We start from the raw sequence: 26,258 nt of genomic DNA, 5'->3' as shown, positions 1-26,258 counted from the left end.
AAGGAAGCCCTAGCCATCCTCATTGAGGCTAGTGCCAATCATACTAAAGAACGTTTCAGCATTGTCAGCGAATTTTCCTGCCCGTCTGCCACCTAGACCATGGTCCGCTCTTCCCAAGCCCTCTGCGACTCCCTGGCAGACAATTTCCACAGCAAAATAGTAGACATCTACAGCAACTTCGACCCGCAGACAACCGACCTCGGCCACCTCCTGAGACACACCGACAACTCAAACAGCCACTTCACCAATTGGACTCCACTCACCATGCCAATCAACACAATCCTGACCTCCGTTCACTCCGGAGCACCAACAGACCCCTGCCCACATCACTCCTTCAACCTTGGAAATTGGCAGCACACTCAACAACATCCTCAACTAATCCATCAACACCTTCCCCGACACCTGGAAGCACACAAAGGTTAAACCCCTCCCAAAGAATCCCTCTGCCGACCCCAGTGAGCTCAAGATCTACCACCTCATCTCACATTTCCCCTTTGCGGCCAAGGTCTTGGAGAAAGCCATTAATTGCGCGCTTACAGATCACCTGGAAGGAAACCATTTACTTGACACCTCCCAGTCCTCCTTCCGCTCCATCCCCAGCACCGAGATGGCTCTAATAGCCGCAACCGATGACATCAGATCCATCCTTGACTGCGGCAAGACAGCAGACCTGATCGTCCGTAACCTCTCAGTGCCTTTCAGCACCATATCCCACCACATCGGCATCAGAGGAAACACCCTCAAGTGTATCTCCTCCTTCCTCACAGGACGCACAGAGAGAATCCGCCTACCACCCTTCATCTCCGAACCCAAGAGCATAATCTGCGGCGACCCCCATGGATTGTCCCTCAGCCCCACCCTCTTCAACGCCTGCATGATGCCATTGCCTAACATCATCCGCACCCACAGAATAAACCTCATCTCATACACTGATGACACCCAACTACTCCTCTCTCTCACAGAAAACACCACCACTCCCAAGTCCAACTTCCTGATCGCCATGACCTACGTCGCAGACTGAATGTGATCCAACTGCCTAAAGCTGAACATGGACAAGACAGAACTGCTCATCTTCAGAAGGAACACCTCCTCATGGGATGACACCTGGTGGCCCACCACACTTGGACTCTCACCTACCCCTACCAACCATGCCTCCAATCGCAACATCATTCTGGACAGCGATCTCTCTATGAAGTGCCACATCAACGCAGTAGCTTCCTCATGTTTTCACACCCTCCGCATGCTTCGTAAGAATTTCAGGTGGATCCCCGTCAGCACAAATAAAACGGTGACTCAAGCCCTCGTCACCAGCCGACTGGACTACAGATATGCACTCTACACTGGAACCACCACCCTTCTCCTCAAACGGCTATAGATCACTGTAGTGACTCATCCTGGACCTCTCCAAACGAACCAGCATCACCTTTAACTCAGAAGACTCTATGGCTCCCCGTCCAGAAGAGATGCCAGTTCAAGCTGATGACTTGCGTCTAAAAGGCCCTCCACAATGCCAGATCCTCCTGCATCAGCCACTGCCTGACCTTCCACCAGCCAACCAGACAACTCCAATCTACCTCCCTCGCCCTAGAATACTTCCCCTGCATCCGGCGAAGCCGCAGTGGAGGTCATTCCTTCTCCTACCTTGCCACCAAGTCCTGGAATGACTTCCCACTCCACCTCCGAACCTCCCCTTTACTCACCGACTTCAGAAAGGGACTCAAGACTTGGCTGTTCGACTAAGGCTCTCCATAATCTTTAGCGCCTGGATACCCTCTGGGGTGATAAGCTACGCTATATAAATATTGATTGATTAAAAGTGCATGATATTTGCCGTGCGCCAAATTTAGAGGCGTTGGATTTGGGTTACCTTTATGTCCACCTACTGGTGATACAAGAGAATGACAGTGATGAACCAAGGTGAGAGCTGAATAGACCTTACTCTAGCTATTCCTTTTATATTAATCTCATAATATGCTGTTCTATTGACCTCATTGCTATATTTGATCGTTTATTTAGACATATTTTCATTTCTTTATTTAAAAAAATTTAAAAATATAGCATAACTTTGAAAAATGGATTACTTGGAAATATCATATTTATAAGAAATGCTGAATACGTTTTCAGTACCACCGAAAGCACTCTGTTTCCCTTTGGGTTGTCGCCCTTTGATTATTTCCCTTGGTAAATGCTACAGAATGTTTATGGAATATTGCTTCAGAATTTCCCATGGCTAAAATATTCAGTTCCGGGCAGTAATCCAGATGCTTAGTGCTGCATAACAGAAACCGCTTCAAGCTAAACCTTCGGGAGCTTCCCCCCTTACAAAGAGAAGTGGATAGCAAAACCATTGCCTTGCTAAAGTGGATGCAACTTCACTGATTTGCTGAAATTCATCGTTAAAATTGGATTTTTTAAAATGTATTTTGTTCTAAGTGGTTTAACATTATAATATGTTTGCCAGATGTCTGTATAAGTCCAGTTCTGAAAGAGAATGCCTTAGTCACGCTCTGCTTCTTTCATTTATAGAGCTGGTTGACACTGTATTGGTTTATGTTTCAGTTTTATTTTAAGTGCACACTGCTTTGCATTCCAGTCGCACTCATTATTGACAGAAGCCCCTTGAAATGGTTAATTGAAATTTAGCAAAGCTCTCTCCGCTTTCACTGTGCCCTATTTGTTGCTGAACCCTTGTTTGAGGTAAGGTACCTTTCCTATGGCCAGATCATTTGGGGTTATGCTGCCTAGTTGATGCATTTTTCCAGTTCATTTGAGTTGGTGATGAAACTAACCTCTCCTGGTAGACTTTCTTGCATAGGAGTGAAAAATAAGTTGCCTGGTTTTATGTTGATCCAGCCCATGAATGACACCTTGGAAGAAGATTATTATGCAGTATGGCCCCTGGTGCGAGCCTGTGTTTTTCTGATACGTCTGTTTGAGTGCAGGTTCCTAAGTTCCCCATTCTGATTAGCGCCAGCAGCCCTCTGTGAGTGAAGTTGCATGCTTTAGTTGAGTGGTTCAGTTGTGGCTCCATCAGTAGTCATTAACTCCCCAAGTACAATATTGTCCCTCTTCTGTTTGGCAGCAGGGCCCCACTGTGCTTCTCACTCTTTGTAAAGTGCTGGGGCTTTTATCTTCATCTCAATGTTCATTGCCTTTCATCTTTTTCTCAAGGGTAGTTGCAGTTAGGCTGGTGCAGTATACTTGTGTGACTGGCTTGCCTCTCTCTGGGATGGTTGATCGGATCTCTTCTTAAGTTCATTTTAAAGTGATGTAGCTCTTAGCTTGACCGGGGTGTGGTTCCTTTAGCAATCGAGTTCCACGGTAAAAATCCACTTTTCTGTTTTGGTGCCATGCAGTGATGGGTCCAACTATGGCAACATTCTCATTATATCGCATCTATAGTAGCTTATTTGATTATGCCAGAGCTCATGTTATATCAGGGTTTAGATTCTACCTAGGCGGTGATTTTGCCAACTTCCTGCACAAGGGCAGGAAGTAAACAGGAAGTGATGTGACTCTAGACACCCACAAGCGAACATATTAGTGTATGCAGTCTCTTTCCTCATTGGAAAAAGATAACGTTTTGCTCCCGACAGTGTCACAAAAAATTATCAAAAGGGAGGGGGAAAAGTGTGGGAAAAGTGAACTTGTAACTGCTCATCAGAGTTTTACATAAGCATACACTCGGGTATATTAGCTCATGTGAAAATGACATTCACACAGTTTGCTAGAAGTAAGGTTTCCAGGCCTACTTCTGCAAACTCTTGTAAATTCATGAAAGGTGTACATCTGCACCAGCACCATACCAGTGGTGTTCTTTTGTGACTTTCTTTAGGAACCAAGCACCTTATTTATTTTTTTGCTGCCCCTAATGGATTTATACTTATTTCCAGTTAATAATCATCTTTTTAATATAGGCATGCTTCAAACATATTTTACTAGATGATGCCTCAGAGAAATATTTAACGTTGTACAATAAGTTTGTAAAATGTGTTTTTTTCGTAGTTTCAGTTTTTTGTTTTCCTTTATTTTGAAAGCACTCACCAATGCTTATGCGTGTATTTGCATGTAGTTAGAGAGCTCTCTAGTGACATAAATAACCTCAAATTGTTACAATGTGCGGTGGTGTCCTTGTTTTAATACTAGAACTACTGTCAAGTAAAGTAAGCTGAGCTCACAGCCTTCGAGTGCTCACCCTAATAGCAAAGACTTTTCATTAACGACTCCTATGTAGAAGATTGAACAACTCCTACACCAGGACACCTACCTTGCTTTAGTAGAAACAATCCTCTTTCCCATAAATATAATATAAATACAACGTGGTGCTGTGTGTTGTTAAGAAGAAGAAATAAACACGAAATCTTGTTGCCCTGGACCCAAGCAAATATTTTAGGGGTCCAGAAGCAGGAGTTTCAGACCCCTGCTTCACCTGACCATTCTGGTCTAGGATTACCTCACCCAAAGTCCCAAATGCTCAAGGATGGCTGTGGTGTTCCTTAGTTTTACATCCTCACTTACAGTAGTAACTTGTGAAATCCTAGACGTATGGTTCTTTAGCAGATCATGAATTAGTTTGGACGGTGATGGCGCGGTCACATCGCTGATCTTTGTGCCACCTTGAAACATAGCTGAAGTCTATGGCAGTATATGAAAAAAATATCAGTTTTGTCCATGATCAAGCCCTCGACTCCTGCTGATCTCTGACTCTTCAGTTGAGGGAAGTAAACTGAAGAAACTGTAACCTTTTTGGGACGTTGTCATAACTAGTGCCCACAGTAGATCACTATTAAAATAAAAAATTGGTTCTATCGGGGTTTTCAATTACTTAGGGCAAGTAGCAACAGCTTACTTATAACACATATCAATGATTTCCAAAGGAAGAATATAACACACACCAAAATTAGGATTCAATTATGTATTCAGAAACTGGTGGAGATGCATGTGGTTTAATCTCAAACTCATATTTGACTAGGAGGCAAATGATAATTTAGAGATATACCAAAGAAATCTACTTTTTGGCTGCCAATTCCCCCCCCCCCCTCCTGCCTTGAAGAAGACCCACCTTGACGCATTACACTTCTGCGCAACTCACAGGGTCAAAACGTCGGCGTACTGCATATGTCTACACAACGCTCATGATCACAGTCTTATTTGTCATTGGATCCTGAAGCAAATGTGCTAAAATAATGACATACGAAAAAAATCTTTCTCCCCTCCTTTTATTGCACGCTCAATTGTTTCTGTATATAGCGTACTGTCTTTATCACCAACCACCACATGTCACTTTTTCACCACAGTCACGTATTTCACATTGCAATTGAAATTGTAAAATGCGACAGCCATAATTATCTGATTTTTTTCTGAATACATTAATTTTTTTCTGAATAGATTATTGAATCCTAATTTTGGTGTGTGTTATATTCTTCCTTTGCAAATCGTTGATATGTGTTATAAGTAAGCTGTTGCTACTTGCCCTAAGTAATTGAAAACCCTGACAGAACCAATTTTTTTATTTTAATACGTATACCCAGGTTCTGAGGGACACTGGGTTGCCCCATTACGTTTACCACAGTGGATCACTGTACAAGTCATACGTCAATGCTCCTGCACACTTTTTTATATATCGTAAAGCGGCTTCGCATCAGTATTTCCACCCTTTAAAACTCAAACCCGATAAATTAAATATGCTACTACCTACAGAAAATCTCTAATTCACCACTTTTGGTTAAGTGGTTTGAAAGCGCAATAAAAATGTTAAAATTCCAGTTACAAAATAAATTAAATAGAATATATTCTAAAGCTTGCCGTTCCATAATCAAGTATTGCACCCACTGTTTAAAGATGTGTTCTACTTCAAGGCCAGTTTACTGCACCAACATTACCTCCTCTACCTTCTTTGACTAAATACTGCAATCCTGTGGCCCATGTGTCACAATCATTCCCGCAGCGCCACCCAGGCAATGTAAAGCCCCAGCGAACCCTTAGAACAGCATCATTTAATGGCGGCATTTCCATCTCCAACCCATTCAGAACATTCTAGAGAAGCAGTAAGTGCTTCTGTATGTGGTGTCATGCTTGGCGCTGGCCTATTCATCCTCATCTCGCCACCGAGCCACACACCAAAGCTAGACCTATAGTTAAAACACCTAACCTCCTTCGATTGTGTCCCCCTCATCGTTGACTCAGCAAAATCGCTTGGAATCGCTATAGACAAACATTTGAATATGCAGTCGCACATCTCTATCGCCACCAAGGGTGCTAATCATAAGTGGAGTATATTAAGGAAACTCAAACCCTTCCTCCCTCAGTCTGATCTAAAAATGGCAGTTCAAGCCTTAGTGTTATCAAGATTAGACTACGGAAGCACTACCCTCTGTGGTCTTCCTAAATACAAGCTGGCGCCGCTAAGAGCTGCACTGAATGCCGCGGCCAGGCTGTTAGCAGGAACAAAAAGAAATACTCACATCTCGCCAACCTTGAAAGCCCTGAATTGGTTACCTTACGAGGCAAGAATACACCTTAAAGTGGCTTGCATGTCACACAATGCAATTCACAACAATTCACCCAGCTACTTGGCTCAAAAGTTAGAAAGGTCTGGAGGTTGTAGACAACTGCGAAGTGCGAACACTTTCCTTCTGAAACCTCAATCCTTCCTCAAGAAGAGAACCGGCTGTAGAGCCTTCTCAGGGATTGCACCTAAGATTTGGAACTCCCTACCTCCAGTAGTGCGTGGAATCACTTCCCTTACCGCCTTCAAAAAAGAAGTAAAAATACATCTAATGAACAAATACTTGCCTTAATTTTCAACTCTAGGATGTCACGGAGTTATCTTCATGACCCGAATGTCTTTACCTATCTCATGTGATTGGTCGAATCTTCTGACCATTAGCACAGCTCATACTGCTCATCAACTGTATGTTATGTAACGCTATAGCTGGTGGTGGGTCCCTCTTGGTCTACTATACACTTTATTTCGATTGTGAATCGACTGTGGTCTTAATATGTATATATGTTTGCTAGCACAATCACCTAATTTTCACTAACTGTCTATTGTAAAACATCCTGCAGTTCCATGGTCCTCTATGTATGTTATTCTTATATTTTGCTAGTTCTTATGTTCATATTGACACTTTTGAATATGTGCATAACACCTCATCCATTTATGTTCTTGACTGTAAAGCGCTCTGATACCTTCGTGGGGCATGTTCGCGCTATATAAAACTTTATAAATAAATAAATGAGTGCTGTCTCAGATATACGTGTCAAAATTCCTCAGTGAGTCAAAGACTCGCGGACGATAAATCCATGCTTGGCCAAAACTCAGCCATTGATCGTTGCAAGGTATGTGAGTGAAATAAAATAAAGTGGTAAATAGAAAAATCTGTCATTCGCGTCGCTGAAAGACGTCACAAGCTATGCTAGCAAGCCCTATTTAAAACAAGTTGTTAGGTGTGTTTTGATGACCTTCACTACCAGTTTGTGGTATTAACTCAATATCTGCTGAACACTGTACATACTGTGTGTACTGCCTGCAACACAACTCTATAAATCAAGGGTTCTCGTAGGCTTTGTAGAAGAACCGTGGTGGCATGACTTGAAATCACAATCCACATAGGCACAAAGCAAAGGCTCACACTACCTACATGGTGTAGCTTGCTGTTGGGGCAGGTAAGCGCTTCAGTACCCCCACATAGGGAGTAGTAAGCGCTGTGACCCGTGGCACACTACAATTCTGTACAGTACATAAGCCTTAAAGCTATCGAGTTTGCTTCCTTTTGTATTCAGAAAATTGCAAATAGCCAAGAATGTCAAAATCTGGGGCAGTGCTTATGTTTGCCCCTCACACAGCTGGCATTTGGTTGAAGATTTGTCCTCACGTCTGAGTTGTAAGAGGGCACTAGTACCCGGCAGCTTGCAGTATCAGTACAGCTGAACCCTGTAGCTGGTGCGTCATGTCGGCGCTGCTCTCTTTAGGTCCCATGTCGGATCAAGCCAGTCAACTTAGGTTTCATGGGCTCCAGATGAAAGCTTGTGTGTTTTCTTTGTTATGTTCATGTGTTCTGCACGCTGACCGTCTTTAGACAAGCAGATACAAAATCAAATTGAATATGACATACATCCGGATCAAGAGGGTGCCAAATGTGTTATTTTAACCACAAGCATCAAAAGAGAGGTCGAATCAGCACACTACTGAACCGTATGTTTTCTTTCATTTTACGCTGTTTCAGTAACCTCTTCCGGTAGTAGTTTTGGCTGAAACTATGGATGGTTTGGTAACTATATAAGAAATAAATATCCATTACCAGGCTACATGGATCTGATATGTCATATTGAATTAGGCATGGAATCAAAAGGTACACCAACTTCCTCTCACCGAGAACCCACAGGAAGGGAAGGAAGGTACTCGAAACAGCAGATCTTCATATTTACAGATGCACGCTTCCGCATATCGCGTACATTTTCACTCCTCACCCATGTGATTATTCTATATCCAGAGGGTTACACATGTAGCTCCTTGTCTGGGTTCTTTTCTGGGTCGCCTATCTCTTGATTGTTATAGTTCTCATTGCAGTCAAGTGGTATCGTGCCTGTGTGATGTTTCAGCTAGCTGTGGCTCTTTCATACACTCAGATTTTGCTTTCTGGAATGTGTTTGTAGTATCGCTTTTTAACTGTACAAACATTCCACCTTGCAAGATGCTGTTGGCTCGAAAGCCAGAATTCACCCAATATGTCTCACACACACAAGTAGCTGCATAACAGCTACGGCTGGCAGCGACATTGATCATTTATGTTAGTCCAATGGAAGAAAACGGAGTCTGCAGCTCCATAAACGTTTAAGGTTTGGCAGTGCAACCATAGGAACAGAATATTGGGCCCTGCTACCGAGAGTGAGTTAGCAACCTAACTTGTAGATGTATGCTTTTTAAAATGGATTTGTAATGCTTTTTTAATCATTAATTTGCACAGTATTATAAAGATTTTAAGTAATCAAACAATAAACTATTTATGTTTACCTGTGACTGAGTTTGATTCAAGCCTTCAACTTAACGCTTTTTAGGTCTCGCCTGACCCAGCGCATGCGCTGGTCTGGCGAGACATATTGAGAGGGCTCCAAAAAGTGCAACCAGGCCAGCCTAGAGCTACAGTGCATGTGCGCGGGCGTGCGCGCCGCACTTTACCGCAATTACTTTCACGGCCGCTTTGATGTTTGATCGTGATCGCGATCACTTTCACTTTCGCAGCCGCACGGCCGCTTTGCATAGCCAATAGGTCTCGCTTTTGGGACCTTATAAGTATTTAGTTATGCAATTGTTGCATAGCTAAACACTTATAAGGTCCAAAAGGCGAGACCTATTGGCTATGCCAGTGCTTGTTTATTTTCCTCGGTGCAGCAGTTATGCCCAGATGTGGATCTTGTGTTCCCTGAGATTTAGGAATATAGCTGCACCTCGGGATGCCCAATAGTTTGAACCCACCCTGCAGTTGCTTGTTTCACTGTTCTCAGGCAACATGGCCTGGAAGTTTAGCTAAATGGTTCCTTTTTTCTAGCAGGCCCAAACATGATATGCAGATGGCTTGTCTCTGGAGCGGCGCAGTGGGCAAAACCAGGGTTATTACCAGTGGCGGAGATTAAGTCACCTTTTGGTTACCTCAGTCAATGATAATAGCCTGTGGGGGTATGGCAGGGGTCTTCAAACTTTTTTTGCTTTTAACCCCCGCATAAGCAAAATATTTCGAAGTTGGGCTGCCCTCCAAAACTTTATGAAAAGGATTGGGGGAACGAGAGAGACCAGGCTGAGCACGGGGGGCAAGGTCTATGAAATAATTTCAGTGTTACTTTTTCTGTAGTGCATAGTCCACATTATGTTAATAAGCATTTTGGTGAGGTCTACTTGTGTCTTTGCAGCTGCTTTAACATGCTTTGTACAAAACAGAAAATAGACAAATATAAAGGGGAAGACCAGCAAACGAGAATAAATCACAGTGTCTGTGCTTAAATTGTGTGCTCTTGGGCTACTTGGCTTAAAGACATTAACGTTGACACAGCCAATAGCTCTCGCATTGCCAAGACCGATTGGCTTTGTCAGTGCTTGCTATCTGCTGCCTGTTCAGTAGCCCCAGTTTCAGAACCATGCTCTTTATTGTGCCTCAGGAGTGCCTTATGAGCTATTACACAGGGTCTGGTGGCTTTGTGGACTACTGTGTTCCCCGTTGGGGCCAGTGTTTGACCTGTTGGTCACTGCTTCAAATCCAGGCGGCTCCACTCAGCCTTTCATCGTTCTGAGGTCGATAAAACGAGTACCACTGAGTTAGATAACAATAAACATCTGTTATTCAGCGCCATGATATCCTTCTGTGTGAACATGCGCTTTACAAATACACATTGTTATTATGCTGTATCGTGGTTGATGTCAGAGTTTCAAACTGTCCATTATTGTATTTTGAATGCTGACTATTTTGCAAGGAGTTCCAGCTGATTCTGAGAGCTCTTAAGCCTTTCAGTCATTTAAGTGTATACAAAGTTTGCAAACAGTATATTGAAGGCCCATACATTTATTAATTACTAGAATTGAATGGATTGTTTTAATTGGGGTACCTCCATTTGAGTTACTGCAGGTACCAGTATCTTTTTTTTGTTGAAATATTTTATTAACATTTCTGTAATAGAAACTAATTGCATTACATGTGAAATTGGCTTCATTTCATGTGATAATCGACATTGGGCATTACAATCTTTTCTCTGGATTGATTTCCATCTTGCACTCAATACAATCGTTTCGGTAACCAATGTCCACATTGAACTGGGGGGTGAAACTGGGGTAGTATTCTTAGGACCATGGGCATATGGAACAGACGGGGTGCCGGGGCTATTGTAATCCTGTTTGCAGGTACCAGTATCTTCTTGCAGGTGGTTGGCACCAGCGATCATTTTTTGGGACCTGGATAATTTTTCATTATTGGACTACGTCCCAGAGGAAGAGAGATAAAGGCATAATATTGTCAAATATTGTAAAACAGTGACAAAGGAAGAGAGCAAGGGCGAGAAAGAACCTCCAAGCGTGAGACAGAGAGGAGGTTGTCGGGTGATGGCAGAAGGAGGCATGCATTGGCCTCAAGGCTAAGCAGTCTAGGTGTTTCTCAACGCTGATGTTCGGCATCGCCGGTTGCAGGCTACTGAGAAAAACCTTCGGTGCTTTTATTCTTTTGCAAAGGAGTCACACCTGGTGGTTAATGCTGGGTGGGAGGATATGGCAATACGTAGTATTGCTTATTGGTGTGATACCTTTTTCAAAAGATGACAGTATTTGCTTCTTGGTGGAAGGCTGTTCTGTGAGCTTGGCTTTAATGTGAACAGTAAGTGTGGGAGAGCCAAAATTATTGAAGAAGTGGATTGCATTTTTTGCAGCAAAAGAACAGATCTTGGTTTTGCATGAAGGAATGCATTGGCACTTAGGGATGTTTTTATAGTGTAGAGGTTTTACTTAGTTTCTCAGATATTCTCAATTTGTTATAAGCAAATATAAATGATTCCTTTGCAATGGGTGAGCTTGATCGGTCTAGTTGATTTCCTGTTGTGGCCCGTCCCACTGCACAGGACCCTCTGAGATCTCTCCTGAGAAGCCATTGTAATCTGTTTATAATGTGAAATGTCAATGATGTTGGTGTGTTAGGCTATAAAGCAAACACAAGGAGATGATGGACGGAGCGCTCAAACTTTTCATACTCTCACCCCCAGTCACTATAAGGTCTGGGTTTCTGGTCCAGGGAAGACCTGGCTTGGCAGTTCGGGCTGGACTGTTCCAGTGAGGTGCAGGGTCAAGACTGATTTGCATTTGGCTCAGTCCAAACTAGTGTGGCGAAGTGAGCTAAAGAACGATGATGGATTCAACCCAGATTGGTGACTGGGGGTGAGTGTCTCAAAAGTTTCAGCGCTCCGTCCATCATCTCCTTGTGTTTGCTGTATTAGGCTATAAACCATAAAATAGTGTAATGTGAAGGGGCTACCTGGGAAAAACACTCCTGAGTACAGAAATGGCAGCCTGTGCAAATAATCCCAAGTAGTCATTGGGAAATCAGTGTACGTAGGGCCACAGAGAAGGTCATTAAATATTAAGAACCACTGAGCGATTGTTGACAATTCCTTTGGGTGAACTGGCAGTCTTAAATGCTTGTTTTACTGCTAATCTTTCGTTGTTTATCGTATGCAAATCCAGCAGTTTTGCGTCCTTTTTTCTCGCATTGCAGTTTGCTTTCCTTTGTTAAGGTGCAAGTTGTCACGTGTGACCAAATGGTTCTGACTTTGCCTTAGGCATGCATTCATTTTGAAGAGGCCAAGTTACCGTAGGTAAGGTTTGTGAAGCGCAGTAAGCGTTGGCATTAATGCTGCATTTGTTTGTATCCCCAGAATGTGAAAACCTTCGCTTCTTCAGACAGCCTAGCCAAGGTCCAAGAAGTGGCAAGCTGGCTTTTGGAAATGAATCACGATCTGCTCTCTGTGGGCAGCAAGAGACGACGCACTGGAGGCGCTGTCCGGGGGAACGCGTCCTCGAGCCACGCAGATGAGGAGCAGATGAACAGGGTGGTGGAGGAGCAGGCACAGCACCAGCGGCAGCAGGAGGCGGGACACATCGTGAGGAATGGAGGTGGGCCCGGGACACCTGGCCACGAGCGGCAGGAAGAGAACAACAACCGCGTCACTTCGCCAGATGACCAATCCACGGGGGACCGAGGAGACCCGGACGACGACGAGGAACGTGCTGCTGAGGAGGAGAAAGAGGAGGAAATGGACCAAGACAGTGATGACTTTGATCCCTCGGAGGACAGTGGCAGGGAGGATGCACACACAAACGGAGACTGCCTCTTAAATTCCAAAACCATCATGGGCTTATCAATACACCAGCAATCACCCCTTTTCTACACAAAGACTAAGGTGAGTCAACTTTCTAATTATATACACTGGTAAATCCGCTTTCCTGTCTACATGCGTTCACCTGTGATGCTCTAAGCGAAGCGACCTGTTGGTAAGTGTCAATGTATGCACTCACAGCGTTCTTCCTCACATTCACAGGCGCTGGACTTCAGTGAGCTGAGTCCAGCTCGTGGCCCGTCCATGTTCTCTGTTTTAATGTTGTATTATTACATCACCCCAGGTATAGGCTTGCTCGTGTTTATTCGACCAGGGCCGACGAGGAGACTGTATTTTAAATCCGCCTATTGCAGCCATTTGCCATCCTCATGCATGGGTGTATATTGCATCTCTCCTTTATCTATAGCGGTCTATCGCCTACCCGGAAGTTGACAGCTGTTTTCACTCTGCATAACAGTTGGTCAGTTTCTAACACTTCTGGCTGCTTCATCTTTTGAAGATCTCTTAAGTTGATTTAAACGTTGCATGCTTTTGGTAGGGATCTGGCGCCCTCAGGCGGCGCGTTGTCTTTTCTGTAATCAAAATTGTATCCAGGAAGTTTGAAGGGTGTTTCTACTTTCTACCACAAGCATCTGTGTGGAATTCGTCTCTTAGCTATTATGTAATGAGTTAAGTTCACTTCAGTTGAAGTTATTTTGAAGGCCAATATTACAAATTAAATAATTTTTTTAGCGCATCGCTGCTGCACATCAGATGTGACAGGATGATTCTACCTTTAGAGGCCATTTATGTTGTAGCATGTAGATAGCTGCATTCACCAGGGCCAGCTGTGGAATCAACATGAATGTATTTTTTTAAAGCATTTGCGTATAAAATAGATGCTTGTACTCTCAAACAGCTAGCAGATGGGTTTTTTAATTAAGATGGTTACGGGTGTTGAGGCTTTCCAAGGCTTTGGAGCCTGTACAGATTCCATTTTAAAGAAATTTAGTCTGGTTTGTCTATGTCTAAGTAATTGCAATACTTTCTTATTGAAGTCCAAATATTGTTAATTTACATATGACTCCCTGATGGGAAGCAGTACTATTTCTGTAAATGCATTTGGAATTTTATTGAGAACATGTTTAAGTTACACTTGAAATCCGTGCAAGCTAGTAATTAGAGTCTGAAATGTTTACATCAACAAAAGAATAAGATTAAATCATTTAGTACTGTTAGGGCGGAATTTATATTTGTTTGGGCAGGCGGGGCTGGAAATACATTTAATCTTGGTATAAAACATGGCGGAATGTTATAATCTGCTGTGCTTGTGATACACTCTGCATACGCCTCCATTGTTCCCTGCGCTGCTCAGTAGTGTGTGATGTCATGGAATGCTGGTGAGTCACTGGAGGTTGCTTGGCAGTTGGAGAGAGTGGACGGGGTAGAGAGGATGCTGCTCCAGGCGGGGTACTTAACTGTGCTATCTGTAACCTCGTCAATAAACCGACAACCTGCTATTCTACATGACCTGGCTACCTGACTCCTGCTTACCAAGAGGGAATCTTTTAATTACAACACAGAACCTCAGTAAAACTTTTTTAAATAGCCACAGTGTGTAGATTAAAAAATGTAGTCAGTACATCACTTGATAAGCATTTCAGGCCAAAATTGCACCGCACATGTAACCTCCATTTGTACTTGAATTAAGTGCATATACTATGAATGGCCATTTTGGTTAAAGTGTCATGTAGGATTTGACGTGAAAATTCATATTTTACATACAAATATCTTGTGGTGCTTAAGAAGAAGAAACGGTTTTGTGCCCAACACAGGAGATCACCATTATGGGCCTAACAGCACATTTCAACCAAAATCACACACTCACGTTAGAAACTGTGCAACCAAAAAGAAAAAATAACATTAGGATGCAACAGCTTTGTAAGTCGAGCTGCAGTTTAGGGCTACAGTCTATTGAGTGGTTTCATAAATACACAGCATGCACTGGTCAACCCCTCCGAAATTTTAGTTGAGTTCACAATTGCTTTCGCTAAACCGTAGCTCAATCGGGTATCTTCCTGTGGGACTCAAACTTTTCCTATTTCCCAGTACATCCTCTGCCCGGTCTTTTGTGCAGCCCTGCACCTATCCATTCTTTCCTCCATATAACAATGTCTGAAAACTTGGCGTTATCTCAATATCTAGCTATATCTCCTCAGGTTTTACAGCTGCATAGAATAAATCAAACTTTGCCCAGTGATACACAGCATTGTCAATTGAGGGGTCAGTAACATTTGCTTTTCTTGACTGATGTCTATTCAGTATTAACGTTATTCCAAAACATTTGAATTTTTTTTACACTGCCACAGCAGTGGACACAGATGTCCTCCTCACTCTTACACCAGACACAAGAGGTCCTATTAGATCCACGGCAAGCCATGTAGGTCTTTTAAAATGTATTGTATACAGATTTATAAGCTGTATGATTCTCCAGGCTGGATTGAGTGACCGCCTGCCCGGGGCGAGATATGGCTTCATTCCACTCATTGACTTCAACTAGGCCCTGGTCTGCCGCCCATCTTATTTTTATGATTAATAAAGTATCCGACATGTTGCAGATAAATTCTATGTATTTTAGAAATTGCTCTGCCACTTTCTCCATGTTCTTTGTCATAATAATCAAGTACAACACACTAGTTAAGGTCAGAACTTCAAATAACATGTCGACCTCTGTGGTGTTGGTAGAGTTAGGTTTTTGCTAGATCAGCTCCCACATACAGCTCATCAAAACATTTCATCTCATTTCTTCACACTAAATCTCTGAACATGGAAGTTGTTACCGAGGGGTTTTCTTTGTAGCCACTAGTTTCACGTCGGCTTTACATGCCTTGACCACTGCAACCAGCCTGCTGTAGTTCCCATTCTTTTTATCCACCACAAAGGAAATGCAGATGAGTCTTGCTTTCCATAACTAACCTTTCAAAATGAATTGATGGTTCTTTCTTATGGGAATGAGACCAGCCATACTGAATCCCCAAGTGTGCTGGACAGTAGTAGTCCTTTAGATGGGCTGAGGAAATATTCACTGGCGTAACCATAGAGATCCAGGGGGTATTTGTACCCCAAAGTAGGATTCTCAGTAGAGCACCAAACTTTTAAAATTAGATTTGAAGCACCCAATGTTAGGTGTTTTGCCAGATATTAAAAACATGGAAGGGATATCATTTGAAATAGAGCAACTCTTTCCAAAACGTAAGAGTGGCATAAGACAGTGAAGTGCATCTTCTCTTAATCTGCTTTATTAATTTATCTTCCCATATAACAGATTTCTACATTGTTCGCAATGAGGTGATATCACAAAAGAGGTATACCTCTTCCTCTGTAAAAGTGTTTAAGTGCATGGTGGAATTGTGTGCTCACCTCAGTTAGTGCTTCTAGGCTGCACTTTGACGAAATTTGCAATTTTCGTTAGAGCACACGCAAAGTGGATTGCAGCACTCTATAAATAAATACATCAAAAATGAAATAAAGTAAATTGTGACGCCATCTTTGGAGAAGTGTAGCTCACTGGTTAGAGGAGGCATACCCTGAAGCAGAGGTCAGACCCGGGACCAGGGTTCGATTCCCGACGCGGCAGGGTCTGGAGCCCAATTGTCCACGGACTCGATAATTCTCGCTTCGGTGCCTACTCTAAGCACGAGTTCACACTATGCAGCTCTGAGCAACAAGCTTGCTTAATCTCCACAACGGCCCCCCGCGGCGGGATGCCTGGCTTTCACCTTGGGGATGCCCAGTACGGGTTATCTCACAGGGAAAAACCAGGACGGGTTCCCAATGCAAGCGCCGAGATGCCCATGGGTAATTTGAGCGCTATATAAGACCGCACATACATACATACATACATACATACATACATCTTTTACACATACCCTTTGACCCAGTTACCAAGTTTTTCTGATATGGTTGTAAATATAGCCACCACCACCATGCACTATCACAAGAGGCTCATTTTCTTTTGATGCTAATAACGTGCCACATTGCAACACTAATGTGTGGTGCAGGGGTGAATATGGATATATCCCTGCACAGCAAAGTGTATATTCTTCATTACATCTGGTCGATAGAACCGGGGTGAGGAGTCGCAAATCCAGAATCAGACTAAGCAAGGGGTCTTGCTTGAGAGATCAAGTGGCAATATGGCCTAATTAGCTTACAGTTATTACCCTTCAATAGTTTCAAAGCTTCTGTGGTTATTTTTTTATTACTAGTGTGTGTCTGTGTTACGTCTTTGCAACTCTAGAAGACGTTTTTTTTTTTAATTGTGCTGGTCATTCTTTATTAGTTTTGCTCTTCATGCTGACGTTAAACGCTGTTTACGAAGTGGTTGCTAGAGTTGAGGCAGGTTATTTTTGGGTGGCAGCTCTGAAACGATGGTGGTAAGGTGTGCTGTAGTGCCCTCTTGCCCCTAGTGTTTAAGTTCCATTCTTTGCCAACAGGGGAAGTGATAGGAAACCGTGTTAATGACAATATTAACCCTATATTGAGATTAACTGAAAAATCGATGTATTGCTCTTTCTGTGGACTTGCAGTTGATTTCGGTGGCCTTGATGATCTATCAGCACAAGCCCATAATTTATTGACTGCATTTATTTGATCCATTTATTCTGATAATAAGGTAAGAAAAGAGATGAAACAGAAATGGATGTCCATATAAGCCCCACCATAAAAGGGAAGGTACACATAAAAATGGTAGTTACAAAGTGCCTCAGATCTTTTGATGACATCATGCTAAAGTGCCATGCTGAGTGATATTTATATATATATTTGTTTTTGCTGTGTAAACCGTGTCCTGCTGCATTTTGGCAGGGGAAGGGTAGTATAAAGTAGGCAGTCTGTAAGCATGTACTCGTCCTTGAGGTTCTGGGTGGCTCGGTCCTGCATCTGGCAGAGCTGCAGTGTTGTATTTTGCTTCCTTTGGGCGTCTCATTGGTGTTGAGCAGTCATAGTAATATCGTGGCAACTGACACATATTGGTCAGGTGCTGGGAGTCTATTTAAGGTAGGGGGGATCTCATAGGCATATTTTATAAAGTGAAAACTGGACTATTACGGGGGAAATATTAAACCATATTTTTCATTTAGAAGCTGAGAACGCCTAATTTCTCTAGCCTTGCAGACTTTACCTTAATCAGAGGATTTAGCTGTGTAAATAGCTGAATTTGAAATGATGACATCCACAGTAAGTGATGCTCTCAAAAGTAAAGACCTATTCAGCAAAACGCAAGGACATCTACTCCGTCTTACACCTGTTTGTACTAGCGACGCATGCTTCTAAGAATTTGGCTGATAATGTAGCTTCTATGCAGCTCTTCTTGGCTGATGGGAAAGTCAGTGGGGAAGCTGTCATTTATCACTTGTGCCCCAGGTCCTCCAGTACTAAAGTACAGTACTATAGTACACCACCTCAGTATCCAAGGGGTATGCCCTCTGTCGCTTGATAGCGCGAGCAGTCAAGGATAACACCAGACAGCGGTAATATGTTTGGAGCCTAGAACCAGCACGACACAGTAATTACTCCAAATAAGATCAATGTCCTGTCAGAGTTATGACTTTAAAAATAATAGATCTTATTGAAATGTTGGACATGTAGGGCAGTTGACTGAGTAACAACAAAACAAACCAGTAGGGTTTAGCGCCTTCTGTTGTAGAGATACAAACCCAAATAGTAGTATTGTTCTTATGCCATAAGGTGTAATTCAAATAACAGTGGGGTCCAGCAACAGTCCTAGCCTATAGGTACATGTTCACAGGTTGTCTGCTATCATTAGAAACATTGGATCTCAGTTCTTAATATATTGTTTGATAAAAACCACAGATAAGAAGTCAAAGTGCCAAGACCGAACATTACAATATTTTATGTATGATGTGAAATGTCCAACCCTCATCCTAGTTTCTCTGCAGTCCTGGCTACTAGTAGGAACACGCAGTAGCCCGGAGCCCTACCTGTTTAGAATCTGCCAAAAATGTCACAAAGCCCCAACATATTTTACTCACCCTATAAGAAAACAACCAGGAGGGAATTTGGATTCCCACCCACAGTAAAATTATTATTTTACTATGTCAAGTTGCTGGGTCTCAAGTCAAAGTTTCAAAGTTAGGTTAACAAGGTCATCAAAGCCACAATGTTTTGTGACGGGGACATTCAGTTCAGGGGAATACCAGTTAGCGCTCCAGTAGGTCTCTTATAACAGATGGGCGATTAAAGGTTCTAGGATTGTGCCAGTACTCAAGGATGGTCCCCTGGTGTATCAAAGTTTAGGGTCCCGTACCTCATGCAGAGTTGCTCATGGTCAACTTTTTTGGTTGCTAGGGGCACCCAAAGTATAACTACTGTTTCTTGCCGATAGACCATAAATTTGGATTTACCGTTTGTGTTCAAGATGCCTATAAACTATGGCATTGCTGGAATGGTATGTGGTAGAACGATGGTTCAAACTGTTCAGAAGCAGTGTGACTAGCTATAACTAGGTTATACTTTTTTAGCTTTAAACCTATAGTAATTGATAAAACCCCACTAAAAGGGAAACCGGCCTCATTCTAATCATATGAGCAATGATAAACACCTGAGCAACAACAAACACAAATACCATACAAAGCAAGGAAAGAGAGAAAACATGTGGTATTTTAATTTATTCCTGAAGAGGCCAACACTATGTAATTTTTTTATACAAAGTAGCAGCAAGAAAGACTTGTCTGAGATTATTCCAATCAAATGTTGTTGATTGGGGAACACACACACACCAACTACACACAGCAACCACACACAGAAGAGTTTCCACATACCAACAACTTCCTTAACTACCAGGTATCTCATTGTTATGTGTGATATCTTCAGCTAATCCTGGCCTGGCTTTTTACCCAAATGCACTTTATTGCTAGGTCTTTTGAGCCCATAGTCTCAATGTTCACCACAAACTTTCAAGTCCCAAAATACAATGCGACGTCTGTTAAAAGGTCGGGACTGACTTAAAGTGAGACATTTGCCTTGGAGACACTTAGCTGCTATAAATGGCGACATAGCAGCAGAACCACCTTAATGTCGTCAGACAAAGAGTGCAGAAAAGCAGTGGAAAGCATGCTTAAAGTATTATATGTCAGGTGCTTTAGAATGTAGGGCCACAGATGAATGTGGTGTAATTCATAATGTTATAGGTTTCACATGGCAGGGATGTTCACTCTTTCAGTGTCATAATATTCAGTAAGAAGTAGATGAATGACTCCCCCAGCTGTATTCAGAATTTTGTTTATTAAACATCGAATTTGGCGGCACTCTTTCTTTTCTAACCCATTATTAGTCCTCTAAACCAGGAAGAGTCCTAAAAGAGTGAATGTGTAATGAGATGTAAATAAAAGGTAACAACATGTGAGTGAAGGTAATGACGTGAGTGTAAGGGAGAGAGAGTGCAATACACAGACTATACCTAAAACAGTCCATTGGACACATTGCCAATGGAGAGACCCTATTTACCCTGCATTACTTCTCCTTTAAAATATTTGCTTTACAACAAACTCTGTTGGAAAAAAAATATGTTTTGTAAAGACTGGCAAAACACAGTTTTTGTCTAATTTAGGGACTAGACAGTGGATTAAACACTGATAAGCACTGATTTCAAAAGGTTTGGAAAACACCATTGAGATGCATAAACCATAACCGCTGAAAACTGGACCGCCTAGTTATAACCACTTTCCTAAGGTTTGAAGTGAAACCAGAAAATCACCCATGTCACTATCTGGCTGAAGGGGAGTCAGACAGGCTCCCACATAGTCAGGCAGTATGAGTTGTGCCAGGGTCATGTATGTTTGCTACAGTCCTAAAATGTTTCTTACACATTCTTGACCCCATTGCAAAGCGTATGTCTTAGGTTTCTTCCTGGCCGGTTGAACTGCAACATTCTAGTGTCACCCGTGTGATTCCATTCCACAGAAACAACTTTCACTCAGGCTTGAGGTTGCTGGGCAGTGCTTTTGACCTCCTAGTCAAGGGTCAGTTAATGTCCATATATTGGACAGTGCAACTTTTTTTTTTCTTCTTCCAGGATAGGTGTCAGTATACTGTTATTTGCGAGAGCTCTTGGCCTCTTCTTACATTGCATCCTGTACCAAAGCAACACATTTAAGAGTGTACTTCATGGCCCTATTTCCTTAGGTGCTGCGGCGGCAGAACTTCTCCAGATGCCCAGATTCATTTAGGTAACTGGTTTTGAAACTGCACCAGTTCTTGTCTGGTTGATGCTCTGGATACCGGTTGACAGTCAAATGGTGTGCCATGTTCAAAATCGATAACCTTGGCCAACTAGAAAAGGGCACGGCTTCCTGGCCTTTTCCCATAAAGAATGGCTGAGAGTAGGCACCCAGATATCAACGGAATGCATAGTCCATGTGGAGCATTGCTGACTTCTTGAATTGATCTTGATGATTTCAAGGTCACTTCCAACACAACGCTAAAGAGAAGGGGGGCACAGGATTTCGATTTGAGCTTTGGTGGAGAAGACACTTCAAGCAGGGAATGGCTTGTTCCTGGGCAGGTCTACAGTTAGTGCTAAAAAGCCCAGTTGGTGATTATACTCCTTTCCTAGTTTTTTTTAGAAACAAGACATTTGTCTTCCACTGGAATCTCAACTGCAACCTACTATCAGTCTCCACAATGTATTGTGAGGGTCATAAGGCGCCTGTTACTGTATTTGGGTAAACACTTTGAGCATACCCTTGGTTCAGGCTGTGCTTGTGTAATGTAAAGAATAAAAACATGGATTACTTTCAGAGGACTCTTGGATAACCATGCACACTGAGAGATATAAACAAGATTATATTATAACATCAACTTGCAATGCGTCCCTTTCTTCTGGCAAGGTGCATATTATTTGGAAAACATTGCTTATTATACTGCTAATAAAAAAACACACTTAATTCAGCAATACTGTCCACTTATTGCTGAATATCTTTACTACCTCTGATGGCTAAAATTACAGAAGACTGTGTTAAGACAATTATCAAAATATCTATAGGATACTTCTGTTCTCAACACTTACCAATCCGGTTTCCGATCCAGTCTCAGTTCTGAAACCATGTTGACTGCTGCCAACAATAACATCCGGATGATTAGGAATGCGGTGTGCTATTCTGCCTTTATTCTTCTTGACCTATCAACAGCTTTCAACATGGTTTCTCATGCCCATTTCTTGAACAGATTATCTGAAGTTGGTTCACATGACCGCATACTCCATTGGTTCACTTCTTTCCTGAAGGGATGTACTCGGGCAGTCTCCATGGCCCACTATGGTGGTTCTGTGTTTTAAATAGTCAACAGTGGGGATTCCCATTGGTTCCTCATTGAGCCCCCACACTATCCAATCTCTGTGCCTTTTGTTGCTGACCATATAGCATCTTATGTTTTTCTTTTCTATTCTTACGTGGAAGCTACTCAAAATATTCTGCATTTGGATGGAGAACCTGAACTTCTTCAGGACCAGTTTAGAAGCTGTCTTTGATCAGTGGCCAACTGGATGAATTATGTTAGGAATTGTTTTCCATCTAGACTTAGAATTGGTGGCCTAAGTCTTCAGATGTCTATCTCACTCGATGTTCCAATGTGCATAATTTAGGGACATTTTCTTATATTAAACTTTAATTTGAAGCATGTATCAATAAACTTAAGGCTACCTGCTTTTTTTATTTTGAAGAAAATTATCCCTCTGATTCATCCAGTAAAATATTAGTGTAGTCGCTCATCACCAATAGGTTAGACAACTCCAACTCTTTATTGGACTTTCCAGACATCTTTTCTGTAGGCTGCAACGGTTAAAAGTGCGGCTACTCATCTTATTTTATGTCTTAACATATGCACGAGTATTTCTGTCCACTCTTGCGCTCTTCATTAGTTACCTGTAAGCAAATGTTGCCTTTTCAAGGCCCTCTATTTCTGTCACCGAGCCATGCAAGACTCTGTACAAAAGCTGTATCAGCACTCCTTTCTCTCCGTGTGTGCCTGCCAGACTTTTTTGTTCCATCTCATTACACTTTATAAATATGGCTACATTTGAGACCACAAACAGACATAACTGTGAGAAATTCTCAAGTACATGATTCGATAAGTGACAATCGGAATTTGGTAGGGTAAGCTTTAGGGGTGCCTTTGTAAAAACTGTTTGACTTGCGTCTTTACTTTTTCTGTGAGTGGTTTTTGAGTTTGAGATTTTACTGTTTGGAGTTGTGTGTTATTGGTTGTTTTTTGACAGTTTGCTTGCTCTTTTACGAGGATAATTCAAGTAAAGAGAACTCTTTCATTAGTGGTGGTGGAACACCTTTTTGAGTGGGGTGCAAGCCAATAATGTTGCCTCACTAAAGGTATGGTTGATATAGCAGTCTGTTTTTGAAAACGCAACTAATGCTGCCAAAGAAACACACTACAAATGTGCCTTTATTGTTCATTCTCCATTAAACTCTTTAAAGTTTTGTGGGGGTGCTGCACCACCACTGCACCATTGGTTTCAGCACAACTGTCTTTCGGCCGGACAGGGAGTCAGTTGAGCTCTTGAAGTTTGGGTTTGATAGGGGAAATCTTTTAGGCGTACAGCTGCTCTGGCCACCGCATTAAACACCTTATGAGGAAGCGATGGTTGATTTTGCAAAGCCGGTGATGAGGGCACCTTCTTAAGGCCATCGTGAAGTGGACTAGTGACTTTACAATCATTGTAAGAATTTCTTACCTTTGTAACAAAGAAAACCTGGCCTCAGTTAATTTTACTGTGTGTTCAATAGTCAGTCAGTCAAAGCACTTTATTCGATTACTTAAAAATCATAAAAGCAGGGTCCAAACACACAAAAAAGTCCCAACAATTTGCGATCCTGGCTATACAATTTATAAAAAAGTTCAATTAAACATGTTCGTTAAAACAGAAGTGGAACTAAATCACTCTATATATAAAAGCAAGTTCATATGAAGGTCATTGAATACAAATCTAGGAACAAACGATCGTATGTGCAAATCAGCATTAACTAATATCTTGTAAAAAGGGAACCTCAATCAGGGTCATCGAGGGAGGACAATTTTTTGTTCTTTAACCTCATAGCTGCCACCAAAAAACTAGCAATGTGTAAAATATCGCGAGTGCAACTCAGCATCTGTAGGTAAATTAGGGCAGGTCTGACTTGAATAAACCCTTTCTCTCTTAATAGGGGTAGCAAATATTTTTTCCTTATGTCAGAATAAAAACTACAAAACATGATAAAATGTAAGGTGTCCTGAGTTGAGAAATTATCACACCTGCAGGCCATGCTATGTTCTGGTTTTGCCCACACAGGATAACTTCCCAAGGAAAAATGGATTAGGTTAAATCTGAACCTAATCAATAAAAATATATGAAAAGGTTTAGTTACAAGATGCAAATATGGTTCCAGGGAGGGCGAGGTGACTAGGGCGTAATGCAGTCTCACTGCTGGTTTTTTAAGCTCCATCTCCTCCCTGGTCAGCCTTGCCCCTTCTAAAAAATTAGACCTAATCCACGGGATGTCCTTCTCACAGATGTTCTCTGGGGATGTGAAGAGCTCTGGGCGTCCTAGGTCAACAAAGGACTTTCTCACATACTCTACCCAGGGAATCCTCTTGACATTTTCCATGGCAACAATGTCTGTTAGTATGACATGATTCAGCCTAATTTCCTTGTTTAGCCATGTTTTCGCCCAACAAACCAGGGGGGCCAACCTCAGCTTATCAGTGACATATTCAATCCCTACCTCTGTATGAATGGAAAAAGTGGGGGTGGATTGAGGGACCGACAGAAGGGATCGCAAGAACCTATTTTCTACTCTTTGCATCTGAACTTGGGCTACGTAGCCCCACAGCGGGGCACCATAGAGGGCGATGGCCATGCATTTTGCATTATATACCTTTAGCAGGGCATCCATTGGCCTCGCCCCCAGCCTTTTCGAAAAGCCCATAAGGGCATTAGTGGACCTTGCCATGGTAATACTTTTTAACTTTATTTGGGGTGCCCAGGATCCTTTATTATCAAAAAGGACGCCTAGGTATGGAAAAGTGCGAACCCTTGAAACCTCTACCCCCTTACAGTAAAAGGTTTTAGTCTTGTGTCTGCAACTGTTTTTGCCCATAACCATGACATGAGATTTGGTTATATTCACCTTCAGATCCAAATGATCCATAAGGGAGGCAAAGGAGTCCAACAACCTTTGCAATCCCACCCCTGTGCGGGCCAGTAGAACTGCGTCGTCCGCGTATAGGAGCACCGGGATTGATAGATCTCCTACACGCGGAACGTCTGCCTTAGTGGTGCCCAAAAAGCTTTCCTGGGCATTAATGTAGATAGTAAACAGGAGGGGGGCCAGAACGCAACCTTGTCTAACCCCCCTCCCTGATCTGAATTGGTGTGTGCATCTGCCCTCTTGGTTTACCCTGATGGAGGCGAAAAGTTTTTCATGTAAAGCAGCTAAGAAGTTAATTAGTGGGGGATCAATGCCAATGTCATCTAGAATCCTCCATAGCTTAGCCCTGTTCACCAAGTCAAAGGCCGAGGATAGGTCCATAAACGCCATGAATAGGGACCCATCCTTGGCCACCGTATATTTGCTTATTAAGAGATGTAAATTGAAGCATTGGTCCATTGTGCCCCTCTTTTCTCGAAAGCCATATTGTAGGTTGGACAGCACCCCTAGTCTCTCCACATTTTCCCTGAGTTTATATAGAAGGACTCTGCCCAAGATTTTAACGGCAGAGTCTAGCAGGGAAATAGGCCTGTAACAAGCGGGATCCCTACGCTGGCCTTTCTTGAAGATCGGGACTATAACCGAGGTAGACCAAGAAGCTGGGAATGCATTGGAGGCAGAAGTATTAAAAACATTAGTTAAAATTTTGGCCCAGAAAGCGGGAGCATTTAGATATAAATCTGCCGGGACCCCATCAGGACCCGGTGCCTTATTCTTTAGTGTTTCTCTAATTGCTCTCTCAACCTCCCCCAGATTAAAGTTTATCGGGGACATGGGATAATTTACTACCGGAAGACCCTGGTTGCTCATACCACCAGCTCCATAGATCTCCTCAAAATGATGAAGCCAAGCATCGTCTTGAATGACGCAATCCGTATTGGAGTTCTCTAGGCCAGAAAAAAAAGGGTCATTAATGGTAGCCCAGAACTTGCCACTATCCCGCAGGACATCTAATGACAGTAGCTTTTCCCAGGCCTCCCTTTTGATGTAATCCTTACGCCCTTGAATAGCTCATTTATAGGCCTTACGTAGATTAGCTATGCTCGCCCTATCTTTAGGGCTCTTCTTTAATGCTTGGAGTAATGCCCAGTGTGCCTTGGAGCAACTACTGTCAAACCACCTAGGGTCGGA

The 26,258-nt window shown here is 42.5% G+C and overlaps 1 protein-coding gene across 1 annotated transcript in view; it reads left to right on the top strand.

The window, feature by feature from the left end:
• The window catches only part of FBXW7 (F-box and WD repeat domain containing 7), an 806,951-nt gene that overhangs the window by 419,770 nt on the left and 360,923 nt on the right, over positions 1 to 26,258 (top strand). Inside the window, exon 3 of the mRNA XM_085641667.1 lies at positions 12,409 to 12,933. Coding sequence (XP_085497793.1) covers positions 12,478 to 12,933 — 456 coding nt within the window. The 5' untranslated portion in view covers positions 12,409 to 12,477. The remainder of the gene's footprint in view (positions 1 to 12,408; positions 12,934 to 26,258) is intronic.

Source organism: Triturus cristatus, chromosome 2_2, assembly GCF_964204655.1.
Source record: "Triturus cristatus chromosome 2_2, aTriCri1.1, whole genome shotgun sequence".
Taxonomy (NCBI): Eukaryota; Metazoa; Chordata; class Amphibia; order Caudata; family Salamandridae; genus Triturus; species Triturus cristatus.
This window is presented reverse-complemented; position numbering and strand designations above follow the sequence as displayed.